Source organism: Pristis pectinata, chromosome 7 (genome assembly GCF_009764475.1).
Source record: "Pristis pectinata isolate sPriPec2 chromosome 7, sPriPec2.1.pri, whole genome shotgun sequence".
Lineage (NCBI taxonomy): Eukaryota > Metazoa > Chordata > Chondrichthyes > Rhinopristiformes > Pristidae > Pristis > Pristis pectinata.
Window position 1 is genome coordinate 3,269,003 of NC_067411.1, and position 22,774 is coordinate 3,291,776.

The window sequence follows — 22,774 nt, forward strand, 5'->3', positions numbered from 1 at the left end:
TTCATAATCTATCTTCCCTTTCCTTATTGATTGCTTAGTGGTTCTTAGTTTCTTTTTAAGGTTTTCCCGATCTTCCAGTTTCACACTACTCTTGGTGACTTTGTATGCATGAGCTTTTAGCTTGATACTGTCTCTTATTTCCTTAGTCATCCAAGGCTGGCTCTCCCCACCCTTACTGTCCTTGCTTTTAACTGGAATATACTTTTGTTGAGCACTGTGAAAAATCTCTTTGAAAGTCTTTCACTGTTCCTCAACTGTCCCACCATATAGCCTGTGTTCCCAGTCTACGCTAGCCAACTCCTCCCTCATCCCATTGAAGTCTCCCTTGTTTAGGCTTAATACACTGGTGTTAGATCGAACTATTGCACCCTCCATTTATATGAGAAATTCAATCATACTATGATCACTCTTTCCATGAGGATCCCTAGCGACAAGACCACTAATTTTACCTGTCTCATTGCACAGGACCAGATCTAAGATAGCATTTTCCCTTGTAGGTTCACTAACATGCTGTTCAAGAAAGCTATCATGGATGCATTCTATGAAGTCCTCCTCAAGACTGCCTTGACCAACTTGATTCACCCAATCTATGTGGAAGTTAAAGTCCCCCATGACAACTGCCGTTCCATTCTTACAGTCATCAAATATTTCTTGCTTTATTGCCTGTGCCACTGTAAGTTACTACTAACTCAGCTTCTACCACCTTTTCTGGCAACACAACCCTGTTGTATTAAAAAAAATCACTTCCCTGGTTCTGTATCCTATAAACACTCCAGCAAATGGAAATAGTTTATCTCTATCTGTCAATCTGATCAATTTTTATCAAATTTCCTCGATTCTGCATGTTCAAAGGGAAATAATCACACATACATAAACCCCTCCTCATTTAGAATTGAAATTGTAGATGCTGGAAATCCGAACTGAAAACAGAATGCAGGAAACTCTCAGCAGGTCAGGAGCATTTGCGAATAGAAAAGCAGCCACCATTTCAGACTGAAGACTTTCATTAGAACCGAGCAAGTGAGAAAACGTTTGTTTTACATTGTGGAGAGGATGGGGGAGAGATAGATAGAACAAAGGGAATACATGTGATGGGGAGGCCAGGTTCAGACCAATAGGAAATGCTTAACAGGTCAGGCAGTGCTGGTGGAAAGATTAAAGAAAACACATTATAGATGGATAACCCACTGCATACGTGGCCAGCTCCAATGCAAACAAAGTAATTTCTGCCACCTTCAACAGACTCGCTCACCGACATCTTCCCCCTTCCCTTTCAGCATTCAGGAGAGACCTTTCCCTTCGTGACTCTCTGGTCCACTCTTTTATCAACAACTAATTCCCCCTTACTGAAGTTTCCTATGCAACCACAGGAGATGCAACACCTGTCCTTTGATCTCATCCTTTCCCACCATCCAGGGATCCAAACAGTTTTTTTCATGTGAACAAGATTTTCAATTCCATTTGCTCCAACCTAGCAATCAGTGCTCACAAAGTGACCTCTGGAGAAACCTAACGCAGAAAGGTGAACACCTGCATTCACAGAGATAATCTTGAGTTTCTACTTGCATGCTACTTTGGTTCATATCACCACCATCCCACTCTAACCAATCTGTCTGTGGCCTCTTGCCCTTTTCTAATGATGCCAATGAGCATGAGGAAAATCACTTCATCTTCTGTCTGTGCATGTTGCAGCCTTCCTGACTCTATAGAATTCAACAACTTCAGGTAACTTGCTTCTTCTATAGGTTAACCATCTGTAATATTAGCAGTTGTGTTTCTCTCTGCTGACACTGCCTAACCTGCTGGACATTTCCTCAAGCTATGGGCTTGTAGCAGCTCTTCACCACTTTTACATCTTCCTTTGTTTGTTCTCTCTATTTAAACTTCCCAACCAGATGGCTTCATCAACAACGTATCACTGCAGCAACCTTGGCATCACCCTATCAGAGATATTCCCCTTGTCCTATCCATTGCTTCCTCTCCTTCTCTACAACTTAAAACCAACTTGTCTTCTCTATCCCTAGTACTGATGATGGTTCTTCAGCCTGAAATGTTAACTCTGTTTTTCTTTCCACAAATGCTGCCTGATCTGCTGGATGTTTCCAAATTTTATTTCAAATTGACAAATCTCCTTTGCACACTCTCCAAAGCTGCAATATCCTACCAAAAATTTTATTTCATTCATTAGACTTCCATGATGCATCTTTCAAGACTTTCATCATGTTTCTAGAGAGGACACCCACCACTCCTCCTTACCTTCCAGTAAATGGTCACAGTTTGGTTTGGCATAACTGTTCTCCATACATCCAGGCTCACTGATGGTGCTGCAAAGACAAACAATTTGTGAGGGAAAAAGTGGACAAAGGGGGAATTTCAGTAGTAGAAGGCAGAGGGTGGTAGTGAAGGGCTGCTTTTCAGATGGGAGGCCTGGGACCAATGGCATGCCACAGAGATCATGCTAGGTCATCTGTTGTTTGCCATTTATTAATGATTTGGATCAGAATATAGGCGCCATTTTCCAGATGGCACCAAAATTGGTGATAGAGTAGGCAGTGAGGAAGGTTGTCCAAGGCTACAACCTGGTATAGAACAACTGGAAAAGTGGGCAAGGGAAAGGCGGATGGAATTTAACTCAGACAATTTAACTGGACGCCAGTAAAGCTTTCAACAAGGTTCCTCATGGTAGGCTGATCCGGAAGACTCAGGCACAGGGGATCCATGGAGACTTGGTAAATTGGATATGAAATTTCCTTGGCCATAGAAGTCAGAGGGTAGTGGTGGGTGGGTGTTGTTCTGATGGGAGGACTGTGACCAGTAGTGTTCCTTAGGGATCAGTGTTGGCACCTCTGTTGTGATATATGGACAAAAATGTAGGTGGACTGATTAGCAGTTTGCAGACAACACAAAATTTGGCAGAGTCGTGGATAGTGAGGAAGGCTGTCAAAGGATTCAGCAGGACATAGATCAGTTGGAAACATGGGCAGAGAAATGGCAGATGGAGTTTAATCTGGACAGTTGTGGGGTGTTCCACTTTAGGAAGTCAAATGCAAAAGGAAAGTATACGGTAACTTGCAGGACCTTCAGGAGCATTGATGTACAGAGGGATCTTGGGGTGCAAGTTTATAGCTCCCTGGAAGTGGCAAAACAAGTAAATAGGGTGTTAAAGAAGGCATCCAGCATAGTTTCCTTCATCAGTCGGGGTATTGAGTATAAAAGTCAGGAAGTCACAATGCAGTTGTATAAACTTTGGTCAAGCCACGCTTAGAGTATGTGCAATTCTGGTCGCCACACTACAGGAAAGATGAAGATTTGAAGACGGTGCAGAAAAGGTTCACCGGAATGTTGCTTGAATTAGAAAGTTTTAGTCATAAAGAGAGGTTGGCCAAAATTGGACTGTATTTTCTCTGGAACGTTGGAGGTTTATATATCAAAAGTATATAAAATTATGAGAGGCATAGACAGGGCAAATAGTCAGAGTCTTTCTCCTAGGATGGAGATGTCAAATATGAGAGGGCATAGCTTTAAGATTTAAATGAGATTGCGGGGCAAGTTTTTCTGTGATTCCCCCCACCACAGAGTGGCAGGTGCCTGGAATACGTTGCCGGGGAAGTGATGGAAACAGATACAACAGCAATGTTTAAGAAGCATTTAGACAGATACACGAACAGGCAGGGAATGGAGGGACGTAGACCACATGCAGGCAGCTGGGATTAGTTTTGATTGGCATCGTGATCGGCACAGACAGCATGTGTCGGAGGGCCTGTTCCTGTGCTGTACTGTTCTCTTTTCTAAGTTCAAAGTAATACATTTGGAAAATTAAACCAGGGCAGGACATACACTGTGAATGGCAAGGCACTGGGAAGTGCCGTGGAACAGAGACACCTTGGAGTATAATTACGTAGTTCCTTGAAAGCGGCAACACAGGTAGACAGGGTGTTGAGAAAGGTGTTTGGCATGTTTGCCTTCATCTGCCGAGGCACAGACTACAAGAGTTGGGATGTCGTGTTCCAATTGTACCAAACATTGATTAGGGAGCACTTGGAGCATTGTGAGCGGTTCTGGTCGCCACACAACAGGAAAGATGTGATTAACTGTGAAGGACATAAGATGTGAAGGACAAACTCCAAGGCAGAGTACAAAGTTAATGGCAGGATTCTGGGGAGTGTGGAGGAGCAGAGGGATTTGGGGGTCCATATCCACAGATCCCTGAAAGTTGCCTCACAGGTGGATAGGGTAGTTAAGAAAGCTTATGGGATGTTAGCATTCATAAGTCGTGGAATCGAGTTTAAGAGCCACAGGTAATGATGCAGCTCTACAAAACTCTGGTTAGACCACACTTAGAGTACTGTGTCCAGTTCTGGTTTCCTCATTATAGGAAGGATGTGGAAGCGTTGGAAAGGGTGCAGAGGAGATTTACCAGGATGCTGCCTGGTTTGGAGAGTATGCATTATGAGGAGTGACTAAGGGAGCTAGGGCTTTACTCTTTGGAGAGGAGGAGGATGAGAGGAGACGATAGATGTATACAAAATATTAAGAGGAATGTATAGAGTAGACAGCGAGTGCCTCTTTCCCAGAGCACCAATGCTCAATACAAGAGGACATGGCTTTAAAGTAATGGGTGGAAAGTTCAAGGGAGATATCAGAGGAAGGTTTTTTTTAACCCAGAGAGTGATTGGGGCATGGAATGCGCTGGCTGGGGCGGTGGTGGAGGCAGGTACATTGGTCAAATTTAAGAGATTGCTAGATAAGCATATGGAGGAATTTAAAATAGAGGGATATGTGGGATACATATGTGGATATGTAGTCTTAGGTGAGGTTTAAAGGTCGGCACAACATTGTGGACTGAAGGGCCTGTATTGTGCTGTACTGTTCTATGATCTATGATCTAAACTAGAGAGGGTGCAGAAAAGAATCACAAGGATGTTTTCTGGATTGGAGTTACAAGAGGAGACTGAATAGGCTGTGCCTGTTCTCCCTGCAGCAAAGGAGACTGAGAGATGACATGGAGGTGTACAAAATTATGAGAAGCATAAATAGGTAGATAGCCAGAGTCTGTGTCCCATAGTTGGGGTCTAAACTGGAGGCATATATTTAAGGTGAGAGTGAGGAGGTTTAAAGATGACCTGAGGGGTAGTTTTTTTTTGTTACAGAGTAGTTGGTATCTAGAATGAGCTGCCAGGTGGTGAAGGCAGCAGGAACAGCAACATAAGAGGCAACTGGATGATACTTGAATGAGCAAGGCAGAGAGGGATAGGGAACTAAAGCAGGCAAGTGGGGTTAGCACAGATGGGCATGATGGTCGGCATAGATATGGTGTGCCAAAGGGCCTGTTTCTGTGCTGTACAACTTTGAGTCCATACCTCTATATAGTGAACCCTTTGGCTATTCACTTTCTTCAACATGGCGTTTCACAGTAAACAAGCAGAAGACACAAACCTCACACTGCCATACCACCACCAGCAAAACTTAGACAAAACTGAATGCAATCAATGCAGGATAGTACAATTCATCTCTACTTGCGTAAAGAATCTCGCACGTTAAGCTGAAATAAATCTCCCAAGCTTTTCCTTTGCAAATTATAGAAATTAAACTGTGAAGATATTGCTGCCGACCGCCACCCTGGTTCATATTCACTATTCTTTTTCCTCCACTTCTCCCTTTGCTGTTCCTGGGATCATTTGACAAGACAGCAGAGAGAGCCCTTTAATCTGTATCTAACCCATGCAGTCGTTATCCTGGGGATATGTCATGGGAAAGTCTGGAGGGAGTTTTATTCTGTATCCAACAAGTAATATGCCCGACTTTGCAAAGTTTATTTACAGAAATAAGTGTCTAATTAGGATGTCACACATTTCACATTACTTTACGGGATTAGCCTTCCCTCTTACTCACCAGTAATCTTGGTTTTCACCTCTACAACATTGCTCCATTCACTCCACTTCCAAAAATGTACAGATGAATATCGAGCTCTGATAGAATACTCTGCGTTGGGTTGTAAATTAATTAACGTTATTGTGTGCTGTGTGTTTGTTGGATTTCCCAGCAATGAGTAATTAAGCTGTAATACAAAAATATTCATAGATTAGACAAGAAGGTATCAAACGAAAAGGCAAAATGCTAGAAATTTGAAATATAAACAAAAAAGGCTGGAAATACCCAATTGGTCAGGATACTGCCTGACCTCAAAGTATTTCTGGCATTTTTATGTAAATTCAGTCACAGTGATGCAGCACAAAAACAGGCCCTTCAGCCCACCAAGTCCATGCTGACCATCGAGTACCCACTTATACTAATGCCATTTACCAGTACCTGGTCCACAGCCACGTCTGCCTTGGCAGTTCAAGTGCTCGGCCAGATGTTTCTTAAATGTTGTGAGGTACCTGTCCCCACCATCCCCTCAGCATTCCAGACTGCAGTCAGATTTTTTTAATTCCAAAATAAACTTTATTCATCATAAAAAACAAACTACATACAACAATAAAACAGTGCAAACCTTTACATTCGTGTACAGATCAATCATTAGTGTTACCTTTTTGTATAAAAAACACAGCACCAATCCCGTATTTACAATATTTAAGGGGGTCCTCGCCTGACCCCACCCCTCCCTCTCCAGTGGCAGAAGAACCTTAAAGTGTAGTCCTTCCCCACTGAGCCCTTGCGTTGGCTGCGCCCAACTTCAGTGCATCCCTCTTGTTTTATTCCAAAATAAACATTATTCATCATAAAAAACAAACAGGAGCTTGAAAGCCTGGACATCCAGACCCAAGAACAGTTTCTTCCCTACAGCTGTTCTTTTACTGTAGGGAAGAAACTGTTCTTTTACATCTCCTTCCAAGTGGAGGTGCCACGTTCTCGGACTCTTACTTCTACCTCTCTTGGTTATTCCGCTATTGTCACTTTAGTATTCTTTTTGTACTACTTCTGATTGCATTACAACCTTTGCATTGTCATAACATATTGTCCTCTGCTGTCTGTATTTTAATACATTATTGTTGCATAGAACTTACTAGAAGCTGGTTGGTTATCTCTTTTTACACAGTATGAAAATGCTGCAAAGTTATTTTATAGATTATGCGAGATGTTGCATTTCGGTAAGACAAACCAGGGCAGGACTTGCGCAGTAAGAGCCCTGGGGTGTGTTGTAGACCAGAGACCTGTGGGTGCAGGTACATAGTTCCCTGAAAGTGGCGACATAGGTAGACAGAGTGAAGAAGGCGTTTGGCACATTGCCTTCATCAGTCTGGATATTGAGTACAGGAGTGGGGACATCATATTGCAGCTTTATGAGATGTTGGCAAGGCCACATTTGCAGCACTGCATAAGGTTCTGGTTGCCCTGCTATAGGAAGGATGTCATTGAACTGGAAAGGGCACAAAAAAGATTCACAAGGATGTTACTGGGACGAGGGTTTGAGTTATAAGGAGAGACTGGACAGGCTGAGACATTTTTCCCTATCATAGGAGGCTGAGGGGTGATCTTATCAAGGTTTATAAAATCATGAGGTTATAAATAAGGTGAATAGCTACAGTCTTTTTGGTAAAATGGTAGGAGAGTCTAAAATTATAGGCTGTAAGTTTAAAGTGAGAGGGGAAAGATTTAACAAGGACCTAATTAGCAACTTTTTCCACACAAAGAGTGGTGCATATGCGGAATGAGCTGCCAAAGGAAGTGATAGAGGCGGGTACGATTACGACATTTAAAACATTTGGACAGGTATGTGGATTGGAAAGGTAAAGAAAGATATGGTTCAAATGTAGGCAAATGGTATTAGCTCAGTTAGGCAACTTGGTCAGTATGGATGAGTTGGGCCGAAGGGCCTGTTTCCATGCTGTATTGCTCTACGACTCTTTTATGTTAAGTGAACCAGCTGGTGTCACAAGTGCTGAATAACAAAACCATGGGATTTAAATTTTGTGGCTGATTCCAAATGCAAAACATTGGGCATGATCCAATACACAAAAAGTTCTGGAGGAACTCAGCAGGGTCAGGCAGCATCCACGGAGGGAAATAAACGGTCGACATTTCGGGCCGAGACCCTTCATCAGGACTGGAAAGAAAGAGGGGAGAAGCCAGAATAAGGTGGGGGGAGGGGGAGGAGCACACGCAGGTAGGGGATAGGTGAGTTCAGGTGATAGACGAGTCTATGTGAGAGGGGGAAGGTAGGTGGGTGGGGGGAGGGGGAGAAGATGTAATAAGCTGAGAGGTGATGGGTAGAAGAGGCAAAGGGCTGAAGAAAAGGGAATCCGGTAGGAGAGGGCAGTGGACCATGGAATAAAGGATGGGGGAGGGGAGGAGAGGAGGGGCAGATCATCAAGGTGGGGGGAGGGAACCATAGGAATAAGGGAAGACAAAGGAGTGGGGGGGCCGGGGGAGAGTTACTGGAAGTACACACAAAGTGCTGGAGGAACTCAGCAGGTCAAGCAGCATCCATGGGGGGAAATAAACAGTTGACGTTTCGGGCCGAGACCCTTCAGACACAAAAAGTGCTGGAGGAACTCAGCATTCCACTGGGCATGATCCGTCTCAACTGATATAACACACGGACATGCGTCAAGTGACAGCAAGTTGTGAGATTTAACTGAGATAAGACGCACTGGAATAAAGATACCCCAGGCAATGGGTTTCCAGGAAAGTAAGTTACCTAAAGAATTAAGACATAATGAAATCTTTATATTGAGCTGAGTTTACCGATAAACTAGAACAAAGGTTAAGATATTATTGTTTCTTATTGGTCACCAGCCCTCACCAATGTTGTAGGCAACAGCTCAAGAAACGCCCTGTGTATGGGGAAGAAGTAGGCTGGAAACCACTTGTGCAGACAGTGCATTGAATGTTTATGGCATGCTCAAGATGAGTCTGGCAGGGACAGAGACAGGGTCAGAGAGGCACAGTGGTGCAGCAGTTAGTGCTGCTGCCTCATGGCTCCAGTGAACCTTATTTGATCCTGATCTCAGGTGCAGTCTGCGTGGAGTTCGTACATTCCGCAACTGTGTGTGTTCCAGTTTCCTCCCACATCCCACAGACGTTATGGTTGGTTAACTCTCTGCAGGAAATTATCTCTTAGTGTAGCAAATGGCAAAAAGATAAAAAAACAAAAAAACAATTAAAAAAAATAGGCATATATGAGAGAAAATAAGATGCAAAGATACTCTGGTCAGACCACACTTGGAGTATTGTGTTCAGTTCTGGTCGTCTCATTATAGAAAGGAGGTGGAATCTTTAGAGAGGGTGCAGAAGAGATTTACCAGGATGCTGCCTGGATTGGAGAGCATGTCTTAAGAGGATAGGTTGAGTGAACTTGGGTTTTTCTCTTTGGAGAGGAGGATGAGAGGTGACTTGATAGAGGTGTACAAGATAATAAAAGGCATAGATCAAGTGGACAGTCAGACTTTTTCCCAGGGCGACAATGGCTAAAGGGGGATGTCAGGGGTAAATTGTTGTTGTTGTTGTTGTTGTGTTTTTTTTTTACAGAGAGTGGTGGGTGCCTGGAACACACTACCAGCAGAGGTTGTGGGTCAGATACATTAGGGACATTTAACAGACTCTTAGATTAACACATGAATGATAGAGAAATGGAGGGCTATGTGGGAGGGAAGGGTTAGACAGATCTTAGAGCAGGATAAAATGTTGGCACGACATTGTAGGCCAAAGGGCCTGCACTGCGCTGTAATGTTCTATGTACAGGGAATTAAGGGAGGGGGAGTGGAACTGATGGGATTGCTCCCTGGGAGCTGGTATTAACTGTTGCCAAACTAGGTCAATTGACAGCAGAAATGGCTGTTAGATTTATCCAACCAAGACATTGGTGCAAGGGCAACAAACAACATCTCAATTTGATGGAAGCAGCAGGTAATATAATGTTCTCCCAAAATAAGCCATCAATCCTGAGACAGCGCAAAAATGAGTAGTACTGCCAATGTACAGCAGGACTGAGAGACTCTCTCTGAAGACAATGGTCCCAAAGAACCAGGAGGATGTCACACCATACTTGGAAGTAGTACAACCCATCCAATGGGATGGATAAAGGTGATGTGATTACAAAGTTTATTTCAATGCAGGCAATCATGCCAGCCATGCAACCCACGGATTCAATGCAGATGCTGTTCACAGAGCAGAGAATCAAGAAATGTAAAGAGGTGTGAGAAGACAAATGGAAGTGACCAAAAGATAACAGGCAACCACCACAGAAGGATGAAAGACCTGCCACAGCCAAGGGTTGGAGACTAGGATGAAGTGCACATCAGACAAACAGCAACTTCTGTTTTCTTATAGACATCAACCAGCATGATTCTGTTAGGCTAAGTGAACGCTGGGTATGCTGAAACCATGGTGCATGACTGCTCTACCACTTCAGTCCTACTCTCTGAAACACCTTGGCATCTCCTTTCTTACATTCAAATGCCCAAGAATCTCTTGGTTGCAGAGATCCACCTAACCCTACAAAAAGCTTTGGGCCACAGGAACACTGCAGCAAAAGGTGGTGATCCTATCCACCCTGACCACCCTGAATTAAATCTGAACTGCATAGTTTAGATTTAAGCAGACAGAAAAGCTACTTAGGAAGGTTAACGAGTCAACCCTAGCAAAAATTAACAATCACCACATCAGGAAAAGGGAGGGTTGGAGAAGTGATATTTAGGAAGTATTTACTTACTGACATAATTTGCCCAGACTCATCGCGGATCACCACCTCACAATGCAAGTTGATGTCCGTATAGTTTACTTGATCCGACCAAGACAAGGTTGTATTGTATGGTGTTGTCTTTTCTTCCCTCAATTGATGAGGAGCAAAAGGGCGAACTACGAGGATTAAAAAAAACATGAAAATTGTACATATTTTAAAATCATATATTCTTCTCTAAACAAATGAATGGTGTTAGTCTAATCAGATAAAGAGGTTGCAAGAGGACTGACGGCTTTTGACTAATAACTTTTCTAGAGAGCATAGAACAGTACAGCACAGGAACAGGCTCTTCAGCCCACCATGTCTGTGCCAACCATGATGCCAATCCAAACTAATCCCACCTGCCTGCACATTGTCTATATCCCTCCATTCCCTGCCTGTTCACATGCCTGCCTAAATGCCTCAAACATTACTATTGTATCTGCTTCCACCAATTCCCCTGGCAGCATGTTCCAGGCACTCACCACGCTCCGTGTAAAAAAACTTGCCTCTTAAATCTCCTTTAAACTTTCCTCCTCTCACCTTAAACCTATACCCTCTAGTATTTGATATTTTCACCCTGGGGAAAAACACCATCTACCCTCTCTATGCTTCTCATAATTTTATATACTTCTAACAGGTCGAGTTTAGTGGAAAACTCTGGATGGCTTTAGAACATAGAACAGTACAGCACTGGACAGGCCATTTGGCCCACAATGTTGTGCTGATCTCAATGCCAATGTATACTAAATATCCTCCTCCTGTGTATCGTCCATATCCCTCCATTCCCTTCATATTCATGTGTCTATCTAAAGGCCTCTTCAGCTCCACCAAACTGCCTACTTCCAGGCACCTACCACTCATGGCGCCTTTAAACTTCCTCCCTCTAATCTTAAAAGCACGTCCTCTGGTGTTTGACATTTACATCATGGGGAAAAGATTTATAAAGCTTTATAATAACAAAGCGCCAAAATACATATGTTCTGTGTCAGCAATGTTATTTGCACGTGGAAATCTTGTAACTCACCCTCAAAAGAATAAGAAAACACTCTACATGCTGTAAAACCTGGTCAAGTAGTCTGCCAATCCATTTTGTCTGGGTTGCTGCTGAAGGATCAGCACTTGGATGAGCTTTGGTGCATTGAAAGGTTAAGTTTCAACACAGAAGAAATATCAGCAGAGTTAGAGTATACTTTTGTTTCAGTTGATATACTTACAGACGTGGGCAGCATCCACAGTTATACTGGACTGTACTTTCCCCAGTGAGTTTTTTGCATGTATTGATATATTGGTTACACCGCTCCTATTTGAAATGCGAAAACTACACCAGTATTCTGTATTCAAAGCGTGCTCACATGGAAGAGGGTTCTGTGATGACCTAAAGAATGACAAATAGTTGGTGATAGCGTGGCCACAACCCAAAATACAAAAACAAGAACACTAAAGTTAAGAATGTTCAACGCAAGTTCACATACACGGAAATGAAGTAACTCAGGTTACACAAGTCACATAAACTTAAAATAAAAAAAGTAACATGTTAACCTGACTTTAGTAATGTTGTTTGAAAGAGAAATTATGTCCAAACCACTGAAACTATCCCCCTTATTTGAAATAATTGAGTATATTTGCCAGGACTAGAGGGCCTGAGTTATCAGGAGAGGTTGGCCAGGCTAGATCTTTATTCCTTGAAACATAAGAGAATAAGGGGCAACTTATAGAAATGTTTAAAATTATGGGAGGCATAGATAAGGTGGACGGTAACAGTCTTTTCCCCAGGGTAGGGGACTCCAAAACTAGGGGGCACAGAATTAGGGTGAGAGAGGAAAGATTTAAAAGGGACCTGAGGGGCAACTTCTTCACGCAGTGGGTGATGAGTATATGGAACGAGCTGCCAGAGGAAGTGGGTGAGGCAGGTACAACAGTATCATTTAGGAAGCACTTGGATAGGTACATGGAGGGGTGGGGCTTGGAGGGATATGGACTGAACGCAGGAAATTGGGACTAGCTGGGTGGGCACCGTGGTCGGCATGGACTGGTTGGGCCGAAGGGCCTTATCTATGCTGTATTGCTCTATGACTCGATAATCTCATGGGATGTTTTTCACCTACCAGAGCAGGCAGGCTTTGATGAGGAACACAGCTCTGGCATACTACACTGAAACTCCTACAGTACTGATGGTGGCATCTTCACCCAACTGTATCAATGGCATAGAACAGAAGCACTGACCAGCAATACCCAGGGAGCTTTCAACCTGACAACGAGGTGGTCACTTTGCAAGATTCCTGCTCTGTGCTGATATTTGGGAGTGACCTCTTAAAATAAATAGCATCTAGATAGAAAAAATTCTGCAAAATACAATGTCAGCTAGCTGCTGTAACAGGATGCACCGTGACCTTTTATCACAAAGGTCTCTGTTGTATTTGCATTCTGAAGGACTGGGTGAAAGTTATCATCAGTTTTGTGGAATGTCTTTGTGGCACTTTTAGTCTGATCTCCCATGAATATGGGAACATTTCCTAATTCAACACTGATTAAACAGCAGCCTCTCAGACGAAAAGCAATAGTAGGGGGAAAATCATACTCCTGTGACAAAAGCTACTCAAAGGACAAGTTCAGGCACTGTTGGAATGGGCTGAGGGAGGTATCCAGGCATACTGTTACATGGCCTTCAAATATTTGATGTTAGTGCTGTTTGGCACAGTAGCATGGGAGATAGTGCTGCTGCCTCACAGCTCCAGCCACCTAGGTTTGATCTGGAGTTTGCACGTTGTCCCCGTGACCATGTGGGTTTCACCCCAAGTGCTCTGGTTTCCTCCCAAACCTCAAAGATATGTGGGTTTGTAGGTTTATTGATTTTTACCCGAGTATAGGTGAGTAGCAGGACCATCAGGGGGACTTAACAGGAATATGAGAGAAAAGAAGTTACAGGGAAATAAGTGTTGAATTGGAATTACTCAGAAAGCCAGCACAGATTCAATGCACTAAATGGCCTCCTCCTCTGTCACAATACAAGAAATACCTGTCACTTGATGAACAGATTATTCACAGAAAGGGAAGAAGAAATGGATATAGAACCTTACCCAATGTTAAGACTATAGATTGTCTTATGCTTTGAGACTAGCTGAGTAGACCTTCCTGGCTCCCAGGTACAGTTTAATGTTTGTAAATCACGTGTTTCACAGCTGATATTCTTTGGTGTATCAGGTGGATCTAAATTAAAAGTTAAAAATTATTAAACACGGAGGCATTTAAAAATAGTCACGAAACTGTAAAATCTTCCTGCTGCATTGCATCGATTTGTTATGGTCAAAACAATGTACGCAAGTACCGTAGAATCCAGACACTCTTCATCTGAGTGAACTGCTGGTTAAAACTGCTGGTTAATTACGATCTGGAATAAGTAAATGGAAGTCAACAGGACCAAAGGAATACACGTCATTCCTGAAAAAAGGATGTAAACAACTGTTGTGTGGCTAATGGAGATAAGCTACTCTGCAACTTTCTAGAAACGTGCACAAATCTGCTGAATAAAAGCCAGCAGTTCCACTCAAAACCAGAGCTTCTTTTCCATTAATTACGCAGAAATTCAGGAATGGTGAGCAAAAGCAAAAGGCCCAAAACCGCACACAGCTGATCACCACTGTTGGTGTAACTGAGCTCCATCAGTAGATTCTTCACATAGTCCAGTGGGGCAGTACCAACATCCACAAATTTTCCAGCACTGCTAAATGAACCTGTCCCTGACTAATTTAAAGCAAGGAGAGCAGGCCCATTTATTTTATGGAGAACGTTAGCTGGAGAGAAGGGCAAGTGATCAATTTCTTGTTGGAACATAAAAATTGTTGCCATTCAATATGATCATTGCTGATCTGCCCCAGGCCTCAACTCTTCTCCTGTGCCAGTTCCCCATAGCCCTCAATTCCCCGATCTTTCAAAAATGTATTTACTTCCTCTTTAAATACCCCCGAAGATCTAGCCTTCACAACCTTCCGTGGTAGAGAATTCCAGAGGTTCACCACGTTCTGTGAGAAGTTACTTTGCACCTCAGTTTTAAATGTCCTCATATCTTGTAATTCTCCCACTAGTGGAAACATCTCAACATCTACCGTCAGGTCCCATAAGGATTTTATATGTTTCAATAAAATCTTCTGAACTCCAAGGAATATGGATGTAATTTCTGTAGCAACTCATGACTGAACAACCTTTTCATTCGTAAATAAAGGGACCAGACCAAACCTGTGCACAGGTGTGACCTTATCAGTACCCTGTACAACTTTAACTGTACTTCCCCATTTCTAAACTCTACAATCTCCTTGCAAAAACACAAGAAAATAGGATTAGGCTACTTAGCCCCTCAAGTCTGCCTTACAACATGATCGTGGTTAATCTATACCAGCCTTAACTCTTCTCTTTCAGTTCCTCCATTGCCCTTAATCCCTCGATCTTTCAAAAATTTATCTATCTCCACTTTTAAGACTTCCAATAATCTAGCCTCCTCAAGCATCTGGGGTAGAGAATTCCAGGGATTCGCTATGCTCTGCGGAAAGGAATTTCCTACATACTTCCCTTTTAAATGACCAGCACCTTATCTTGTAACTATGTCCCCTCAAATGTGAATCTCCCATGTGAAAACATCTCAAAATCTACCCTGTCAAGCCCCCTCAGGGTCTTATATATTTTAATAAGATCACCACTCATTCTTCTAAATCCCAAGGAATACAAACCCCATAGAGGGATATGGGCCATGTGCAGGCAGATGGGACTAGTTCGGATTGGCATCACAGCCAGTGCAGACATAGGCGGTTCCTATCTTCTACTGTTCTTTTTTCTTTGTTCAAACTGTTTAGCCTCTCTTGTTAGGGCAACCTTCTCATCCAAAGAATTAGCCTGGTGAATGTCCTTTCCACTGCCTCAAATGCTACTAAAGACCCTGTTTTATTACAATTCTTAAAGTGATCATTACTCCTTAGCCAACCCAACCATGGTGATCAGATGTGGAATTTTGAGTCTTATGTGAAAAAGAAAGGCCAATATGCCATTTGTCCTCGTAACCATTTGCTGCACTTGCCTGCTAACTTTTTGCAATTCATGCAAAAGAACACCTAGATCCTTCCATACTTTATTCATCTTCAACCTCTCTCCAGTTAGATAATAGTTAAGTACCAGGAAAGTTAGAGGAGGTAGACAGATAGTGCAGGATTCCCCTGTGGCCACTCCCCTTGAAAACAAGTGTACCTGTTGGGGCAGTGGGGGGACCATTCAGGAGAAAGTAGCAGCAGCAGCCAGGTCTGTGGCACCAGGACAGGCTTTGAGACTCAGCAGGGAAGGGTGAAGGCAGACAGGACTATAGTGATAGGAGACTGGACAGTTAAGGGGGCAGACAGGAGATTCTGTGGCTGCAAAAGGGCTCCAGAATGGTGTGGTGCTAGGGTCCAGGATGTCTCTGAGCTGTTGCAGAACATTCTCAAGGAGAAGGGTGAGCAGCCAAAAGTCACTGTGCACATTGGCACAAATGACATAAGTAGAAAAAGGGATGAGGTCCTGCAGAGTGAATGTAGGGAGTTAGGAAAGAGATTAAAAAGCAGGACCTTGAGGGTAGTAATCTCTGGATTATTCCCTGTGCCATATTTTAGTGAGGGTAAGAATAGGAGGGTATGGGAGATGAATGTGTGGCTGAAGAGTTGGTGCAGGGGGCAGAATTTTTTTGGACCATTGGGACCTATTCTGGGACTCATTTTCCAGGAGTTGGGACTTGGAGAGAGGACAGGTCAGTTGAAGGAGTCTTGTTGATTGGCTAATTAGCTAATTAACAGCAGCCAATAAAATGACGGTAAGGTCCAGCAGAGCAGCCATTGTGGAGTGGCCAGTGGGGAGCTGAGCCTTTGGCTGAAGAAGCTTCACTGAGGAGCAGGTAAGATTTTATTTTCCTGTTCGTCCTTAGCACTTGACTCAGTGTAGGGCAGGATGGCAGTTAGGGCAGTGCAATGCTCCTCCTGCAAGATATGGGAAGTCAAAGAACCTCACCGTCTCCCTGTTGACTACGCCTGTGCAAGATGCACCCAGCTGCAGCTCCTGACAAACTGGGTCAAGGAACTGGAGCTGGAGTGGGATGTACTACAGATCATCCAGGCTGCTGAGAGCTTCATAGATGACTTCTCCTGATGTGGTCAAACCCAACGTGCAGGCTTCAGATGTATGGGTGACCACCAGTGTACTCAGCTGCACTGCATTTATTTCAATGCACAAGACTCAGCAGATAAGGTAGATGAACTCAAGTGTGGATTGGCTCTAGGGACTGGGATTTTATAGCCATAACAAAAACATGGCTGCGAGAAGGGCAGGTCTGGCAGCTCAATGTTCCAGGATACAGATGCTACAGGCGTGACAGAAGTACAGGTAAGAGAGGAGGGGATGTTGCCTTTTTGATACTGAAGGATATAACAGCAGTGCTTAGAGACAACATTCTTGGGGGAACATCCAGTGAGGCCATATATGTAGAACTTAGAAACGAGGGGAGGTTCTCTCTAGTGGGGCTGTATTATATACCCACCAATAGTCAGCAAGAACTTGAGGAGTAAGTGTGTAGAGAATTTCCTCATAGTTGTAAGAATAATAGGGTTGTATTATTGGTATTGGTTTATTATTGTCACCTGTACGAGGTACAGTGAAAAACTTGTTTTGTATACTGATCGTACAGGTCAATTCATTAACACAGTGCAGTTGCATTGGGTTAGTACAAAAGTGCATTGAGGTAGTACAGGTAAAAACAATAACAGTACAAAGTGTCACAGCTACAGAGAAAGTGCAGTGCAATAAGGTGCAAGGTCACAACAAGGTAGATCATGAGGTCATAGTCCATTTCATCGTATAAGGGAATCGTTCAATAGTCTTATCACAGTGGGGAAGAAGCTGTCCTTGTCTGGTGGTACGTGCCCTCAGGCTCCTGTATCTTCTACCTGATGGAAGAGGAGAGAAGAGAGAATGACCCTGGTGGATGGGGCCTTTGATTATGCTGGCTGCTTCACCAAGACAGCGAGAGGTAAAGACAGTCCAAGGAGGGGAGGCTGGTGTCCGTGACGCGCTGGGCTGTGTCCACAACTCTCTGCAGTTTCTTGCAGTCCTGGGCAGAGGACCTTGCATCCAGAGAGGATGCTTTCTATGGTATTGGGAGATTTTAATTTCCCCAGTACTAACTGGTCAAATAATCACATAATCAAAGACCCCACCCACCCCAGACATTCTCTCTTCTCTTTCTTTCTTTCTTTCCCCCCCCCCCCAAATCAGGCAGAAGATACAAAAGCCAGAAAGCGCGTACCACCAGGTTCAAGGACAACTTCTATCCCCGTTATCAGACTCTTGAACAGGCCTCTTGTATGATAAAGGTGAACTCTTGACTTCACAATCTACCTTGTTATGGCCTTGTACCTATTGTCTGCCTGCACTGCACTTTCTCTGCAACTGTAACACTTTATTCTGTACTCTGCTTTTGATTTTCCCTTGTACTACCTTGATGTACTGATGTGATGAAATAATCTGTACAGATGGCATGCAAAACAAGGTACATATGACAATAATAAACCAATTTACCTTCCACTTGGTTTGATTACATTCACCTTCTCTAAATGACCAGCTATTTCTTCCTTATTGTAAACTCCAGCATCTTGCCAACAACAGATAATAAGCTATAAATGCATAGTTACCCACATTTTGTCTTCCTTACTTCTTGAACATTAGAATCACTTATGGTTTTCTAGCCCCTTGGTACCTTTCTGAGAGTTTTTGAAAACCTCAGCCACCTGCTTCCTTAAAAACCTTTGGGTGCAGGTCACATAAACCTGGCAGCTTGTCTGGCTTTAGCCCCATCAGTTCAGAATGAGATCTATTATTATATCCACATGAAGTGAAATGTGTTGTTTTGCGGCAGCAGTACAGTGTAAAGAGAAAAATTACAATAAAATACAAAAATAAACAAAGTGCAAAAAAAGGAACAACAAGGTAGTGTTCATGAACTGTTCAGAAATCTAATAGTAGAGAGGAAGAAGCTATTTCTGAATCATTGAGTGTGGGTCTTCAGGCTCCCGTACTTCCTCCTGGATGGCAGTAACGTGAAGAGGACATGTCCCAGATGGTGAGTTTTTCCTTTATCCCCTGTGATGGTGATCGTTGCAAGTTCTTCCACACTGTTTGAAACCAGTCCAGAAATCTTTGGCATGTTTGCAGTGTCCTCCACTGTGAAAACTGATGCAAAGTACTAATTCACCTTATCTGCTATTTTCTTGTTTCCGGTTATTAATTCCCCGATACCTTAACTACCCTCAAGTCCTTGCTGTTTGTTTTGATATTACTTGCCAATATTCTCTATCAATCTTCTCCTTCCTTAGTAATATTCTAGTTTCTCACTGCTGGTTCCTGTAAAAATTTCCAATCCTCTGCTCTACCTCTAGGCCCTTACCATTCTACCCTTTAATATTTTCCTTTACCTCCTTTGTTAACAAAATATAGAAAGGTACAGCACAGGAACAGTCCTTCAGCCCATAATGTTGTGCCAAATTAATTAAGCTATTGACACCCAATCCCTTCTGACTGCACACATGCACAAGACTATAGCATATAGGTGATATCAGTGATATTGCCCCTGACTGGTATTGCAACTCCTCCCCCTCTTTTTACCTCTGAAACATTGAAACCCTGGAACAATAAGCAGCCAGTCCTGTCCCTCTCTCAACTGACCACAATATCATAGTTCCATGTATTGATCCAAGCCCCAAGTTCATCTGCCTTATCCATAATACTCCTTTCATTAAAATAAACACACTCCAACCTGTCCGTCCCATCATGTATATTATCTTGCCCCTGCCTGTCCTTCCTTACAGACTTGCTGGTCATGACAACCACCTTCCCCTCAATCCCTCCACTTTCTGACCTGGTGCTCTGGTTCCCATTCAATTATGTATCAATTTCCAGCCTCCCAGCTGCCTCACTTTTGCTTTGGATCCCACCAGCTGCACACCACCCCCCATCCCAAATCTCATTTAACCCTTCCCTATGGGCACTAGCAAATCTGCCTACCAGGATATTGGTTCCCCTCCAGCTTAGGTACAATCTGTCCCTCTTGTACATTCAGCTCTGTCCCAGAAGAGTTCCCAACAGTCCAAAAATCTGAATCCCTGCCCCCTGCACTTACTCTTCAACCATACACTCATCTGCCATATCCTCCTATTCTTACTCTCACTAACACATGGCACTGGAAGTAATCCAGAGATTACTACACTCGGTCTTGCTTTTTAACCTCTTTCCTAATTCCCTCCATTCACTCCACCGGACCTCATCCCTTTTTCCACCTATCTAATTTGTGCCAACGTGTACAATGACATCTGGCTGCTCACCTTCCCCCTTGAGAATGATCTGCAACCGCTCAGAGACTTCCTTGACCCTGGCACCAGGGAGGCAACACACCATCCTGGAGATCAATGTAACTGCACTGTGTAATGAATTGACCTGTACAATCGGTATGCAAGTTAAGTTTTTCCACTGTACCTCGGTACAAGTGACAATAATAAACCAATACCAATACCCTTTTGCGGCCACGGAATCTCCTGTCTACCCCCTTAACTATCGAGCCTCCTATCACTAGAGACCTGTCTGCCTTCACCCTTCCCCGCTGAACCTCTGAGCCCATCCTGGTGCCACAGATCTGCTGCTACTTTCTCCTGAACGGTCATCCCCCCCCCCAGCAGTATCCAAAACCACCTGCTTGTTTGTTTTTGAGGGGAATCCTGCACACTCTACCCCCTCTACCATTCCTGGTGGTCACCCAACAGCCTACAACCTACACCTTGGGTGTGACCACATCACTAAAACTCTTATCTACAATGCTCTCAGCATCTTGGATGGTCCCAACTCCAGCTCCTTAACTCAGCCAGCCAGGAACTGCAGCGGGTCACACTTCTCACAGGTGAAGTCATCACTGATGCTGGAGGTCTTTCTGATCTCCTACATCCTTTAGGAAGAGCTACACCACTGCCATCGGCAGAGTACAATAAATGGTTTATTTTTCTCCTGGAATCCCTTTTACTAATCGGGGTAAATTTTTATTTATCTTGATTTAAACTGTATTTAATTGCTTCCTAGTTTTAAAGCTTGTTTAATAGGTTGTATTATTAATCACCCATAAGTGTTTTTGAACATCAGAAACATCTTTAACAGAGTAAGCTCAGAGGTGGGCACAGGGGAGTGATCTGCCAGTTCTGCATAGTGCTGGACCTTGCTCATCAGTTGCAATTTGACCCCAATACCCCACGTCATCACAATAGTGGGCAATCACATGTAGCAAACGCTACATGGGAGATCATGACCGGCAGTGAACAACTGATCAGTAGAAATGAAAGAAAAACCCTGCAATACTCCACTTGATTTAAAAAAAACCACAAATGGATTCTAATACTTGTCATCAATGTTTGATATTTCAAATAATGATCAATAGCTACATCTGATGATCGCTACAAGGAACGATCACAAAAGCAGCAATCATTACAGTATTGATCATTACCTGTGGTGATTAATTATTTTACCAGCGATGACTACAGTGTCATCATCAAAGCAAGGATTACTATAAGAATTGTAACACTAGGCCTTAAGACACCATTAATTAACACATCAAACTCGCCTCCCTTGGAAAACAGGCATCACATATGTGTAGCGCACTGTAATTACATGATGTGAACTATTTGTGGTATGCTGGTATTCCAAAGGTAATCTCTAGATATACATTCATGTGCAGTTTCCCTTAGCATTTACACTGAAATGAAGTTCATGCATCTTCTCTGTACTTACAGCCAATAAATACAGTTGCTCCTTCTAACTTATTCAAGGATGAAATACAAATAACATTTGCTCCAGATTCTCTTGATGGGGGGACATTCGGCACCCTGACAACCATGCTCCTGTTACTTAATACGGTGCTTGAGAAATTCAATCCGTCAAAATTTAACTCCTTGACACGTTTTCCTTTACCAGCTACACAGCAAAACACTGGACTAGAACCTGCTTCCAGAACAGTTGAATCTGGGGGATAGAATTCAAACTCGGTCTGGTCAGTCACATCCCGGCCTGAAAAACAACATCAAAACACACTTATTATCACATACAATAGATTATACAATGATATATTAACTAAAGGTCATTGCCTTAACTGCAGGGCCTAGGTTTAATGTGAGAGGTAAAAGATTTAAAAAAGGGACCTGAGAGGCAACTTCTTCATGCCCAGGGTGGCGAATATATGGAATGAGCTGCCACATGAAGTGGTTGAGGTAGGTACAATCACGGCATTCAAAAGACATTTGGATAAGAAGGATAGGAGGGGTTTAGAGGGATATGGGTCAAATGCGACCAGCTTATTGGGCACCATGGACGATGGACCAAAGGGCCTGTTTCCATGCTGTATTACTCTATGATTATGTAATGGCATGACTTCATATCAATGCAGTCCGCACATCATTCATGTTCATATCATCGCAACAATTAAACCTTCCCTCTTTTCCAGTGGAGTAACATATGCTCTCTCTCATACAGTATGATACTGTTTAGATAACTATTGCAGAACATAAAGTGCACCTTACCATCAAGTTTTAATGGTGGGCTCCATTCACTCCATGCTCTTTTACCAGTAAACAGGAAATCATCATCATTACCAATGGAGCGGATCTTCACTAAGTAGGATGTGCACTGGAGAGGCATATCTGATGTCCAAGTCAACTGTAGCACCCTATTACGGGTGAAGTCCAAGGTGCTACTGTAATTCCCCTGCAAAAAAAAATCAGAATTCTCTTTTTCAGTCATTTGCTATCAGACAATGCCAGATCTTCCAACAAAACACATGTTCTTAACTAACAGAAACCTACAGAACCATGACAAAAATGAGGGTGCAGCTCACTTAAGCTCCATGTGCACAAGACAGCCTCTCAAGGAGCTTTGTGCCATTTTCATACTTTGCTGAAGGAGTTGAAGTAAGCAGAATGAAATGCTCAACAGGTTAGAAGGGCAGCAAACTGCTTTTACATAGTGCCTTAACATAAAAGAACACCCAATCAGACAAAAATGTTAGCCCAGCCA

General features: G+C 43.1%; 1 protein-coding gene across 4 annotated transcripts in view; it reads right to left on the minus strand.

The window, feature by feature from the left end:
- Positions 1-22,774, minus strand: part of LOC127572644 (leukemia inhibitory factor receptor-like) — a 199,841-nt gene that overhangs the window by 25,760 nt on the left and 151,307 nt on the right. For all 4 annotated transcript variants that reach the window (XM_052020119.1, XM_052020121.1, XM_052020122.1 and 1 more), the window contains exons 7-13: positions 22,282-22,465; positions 21,497-21,772; positions 13,744-13,873; positions 11,881-12,041; positions 10,655-10,800; positions 5,893-6,058; positions 2,257-2,324 (exon numbers count right to left, since the gene is read on the minus strand). In XM_052020119.1, coding sequence (XP_051876079.1) covers positions 2,257-2,324; positions 5,893-6,058; positions 10,655-10,800; positions 11,881-12,041; positions 13,744-13,873; positions 21,497-21,772; positions 22,282-22,465 — 1,131 coding nt within the window. The remainder of the gene's footprint in view (positions 1-2,256; positions 2,325-5,892; positions 6,059-10,654; positions 10,801-11,880; positions 12,042-13,743; positions 13,874-21,496; positions 21,773-22,281; positions 22,466-22,774) is intronic.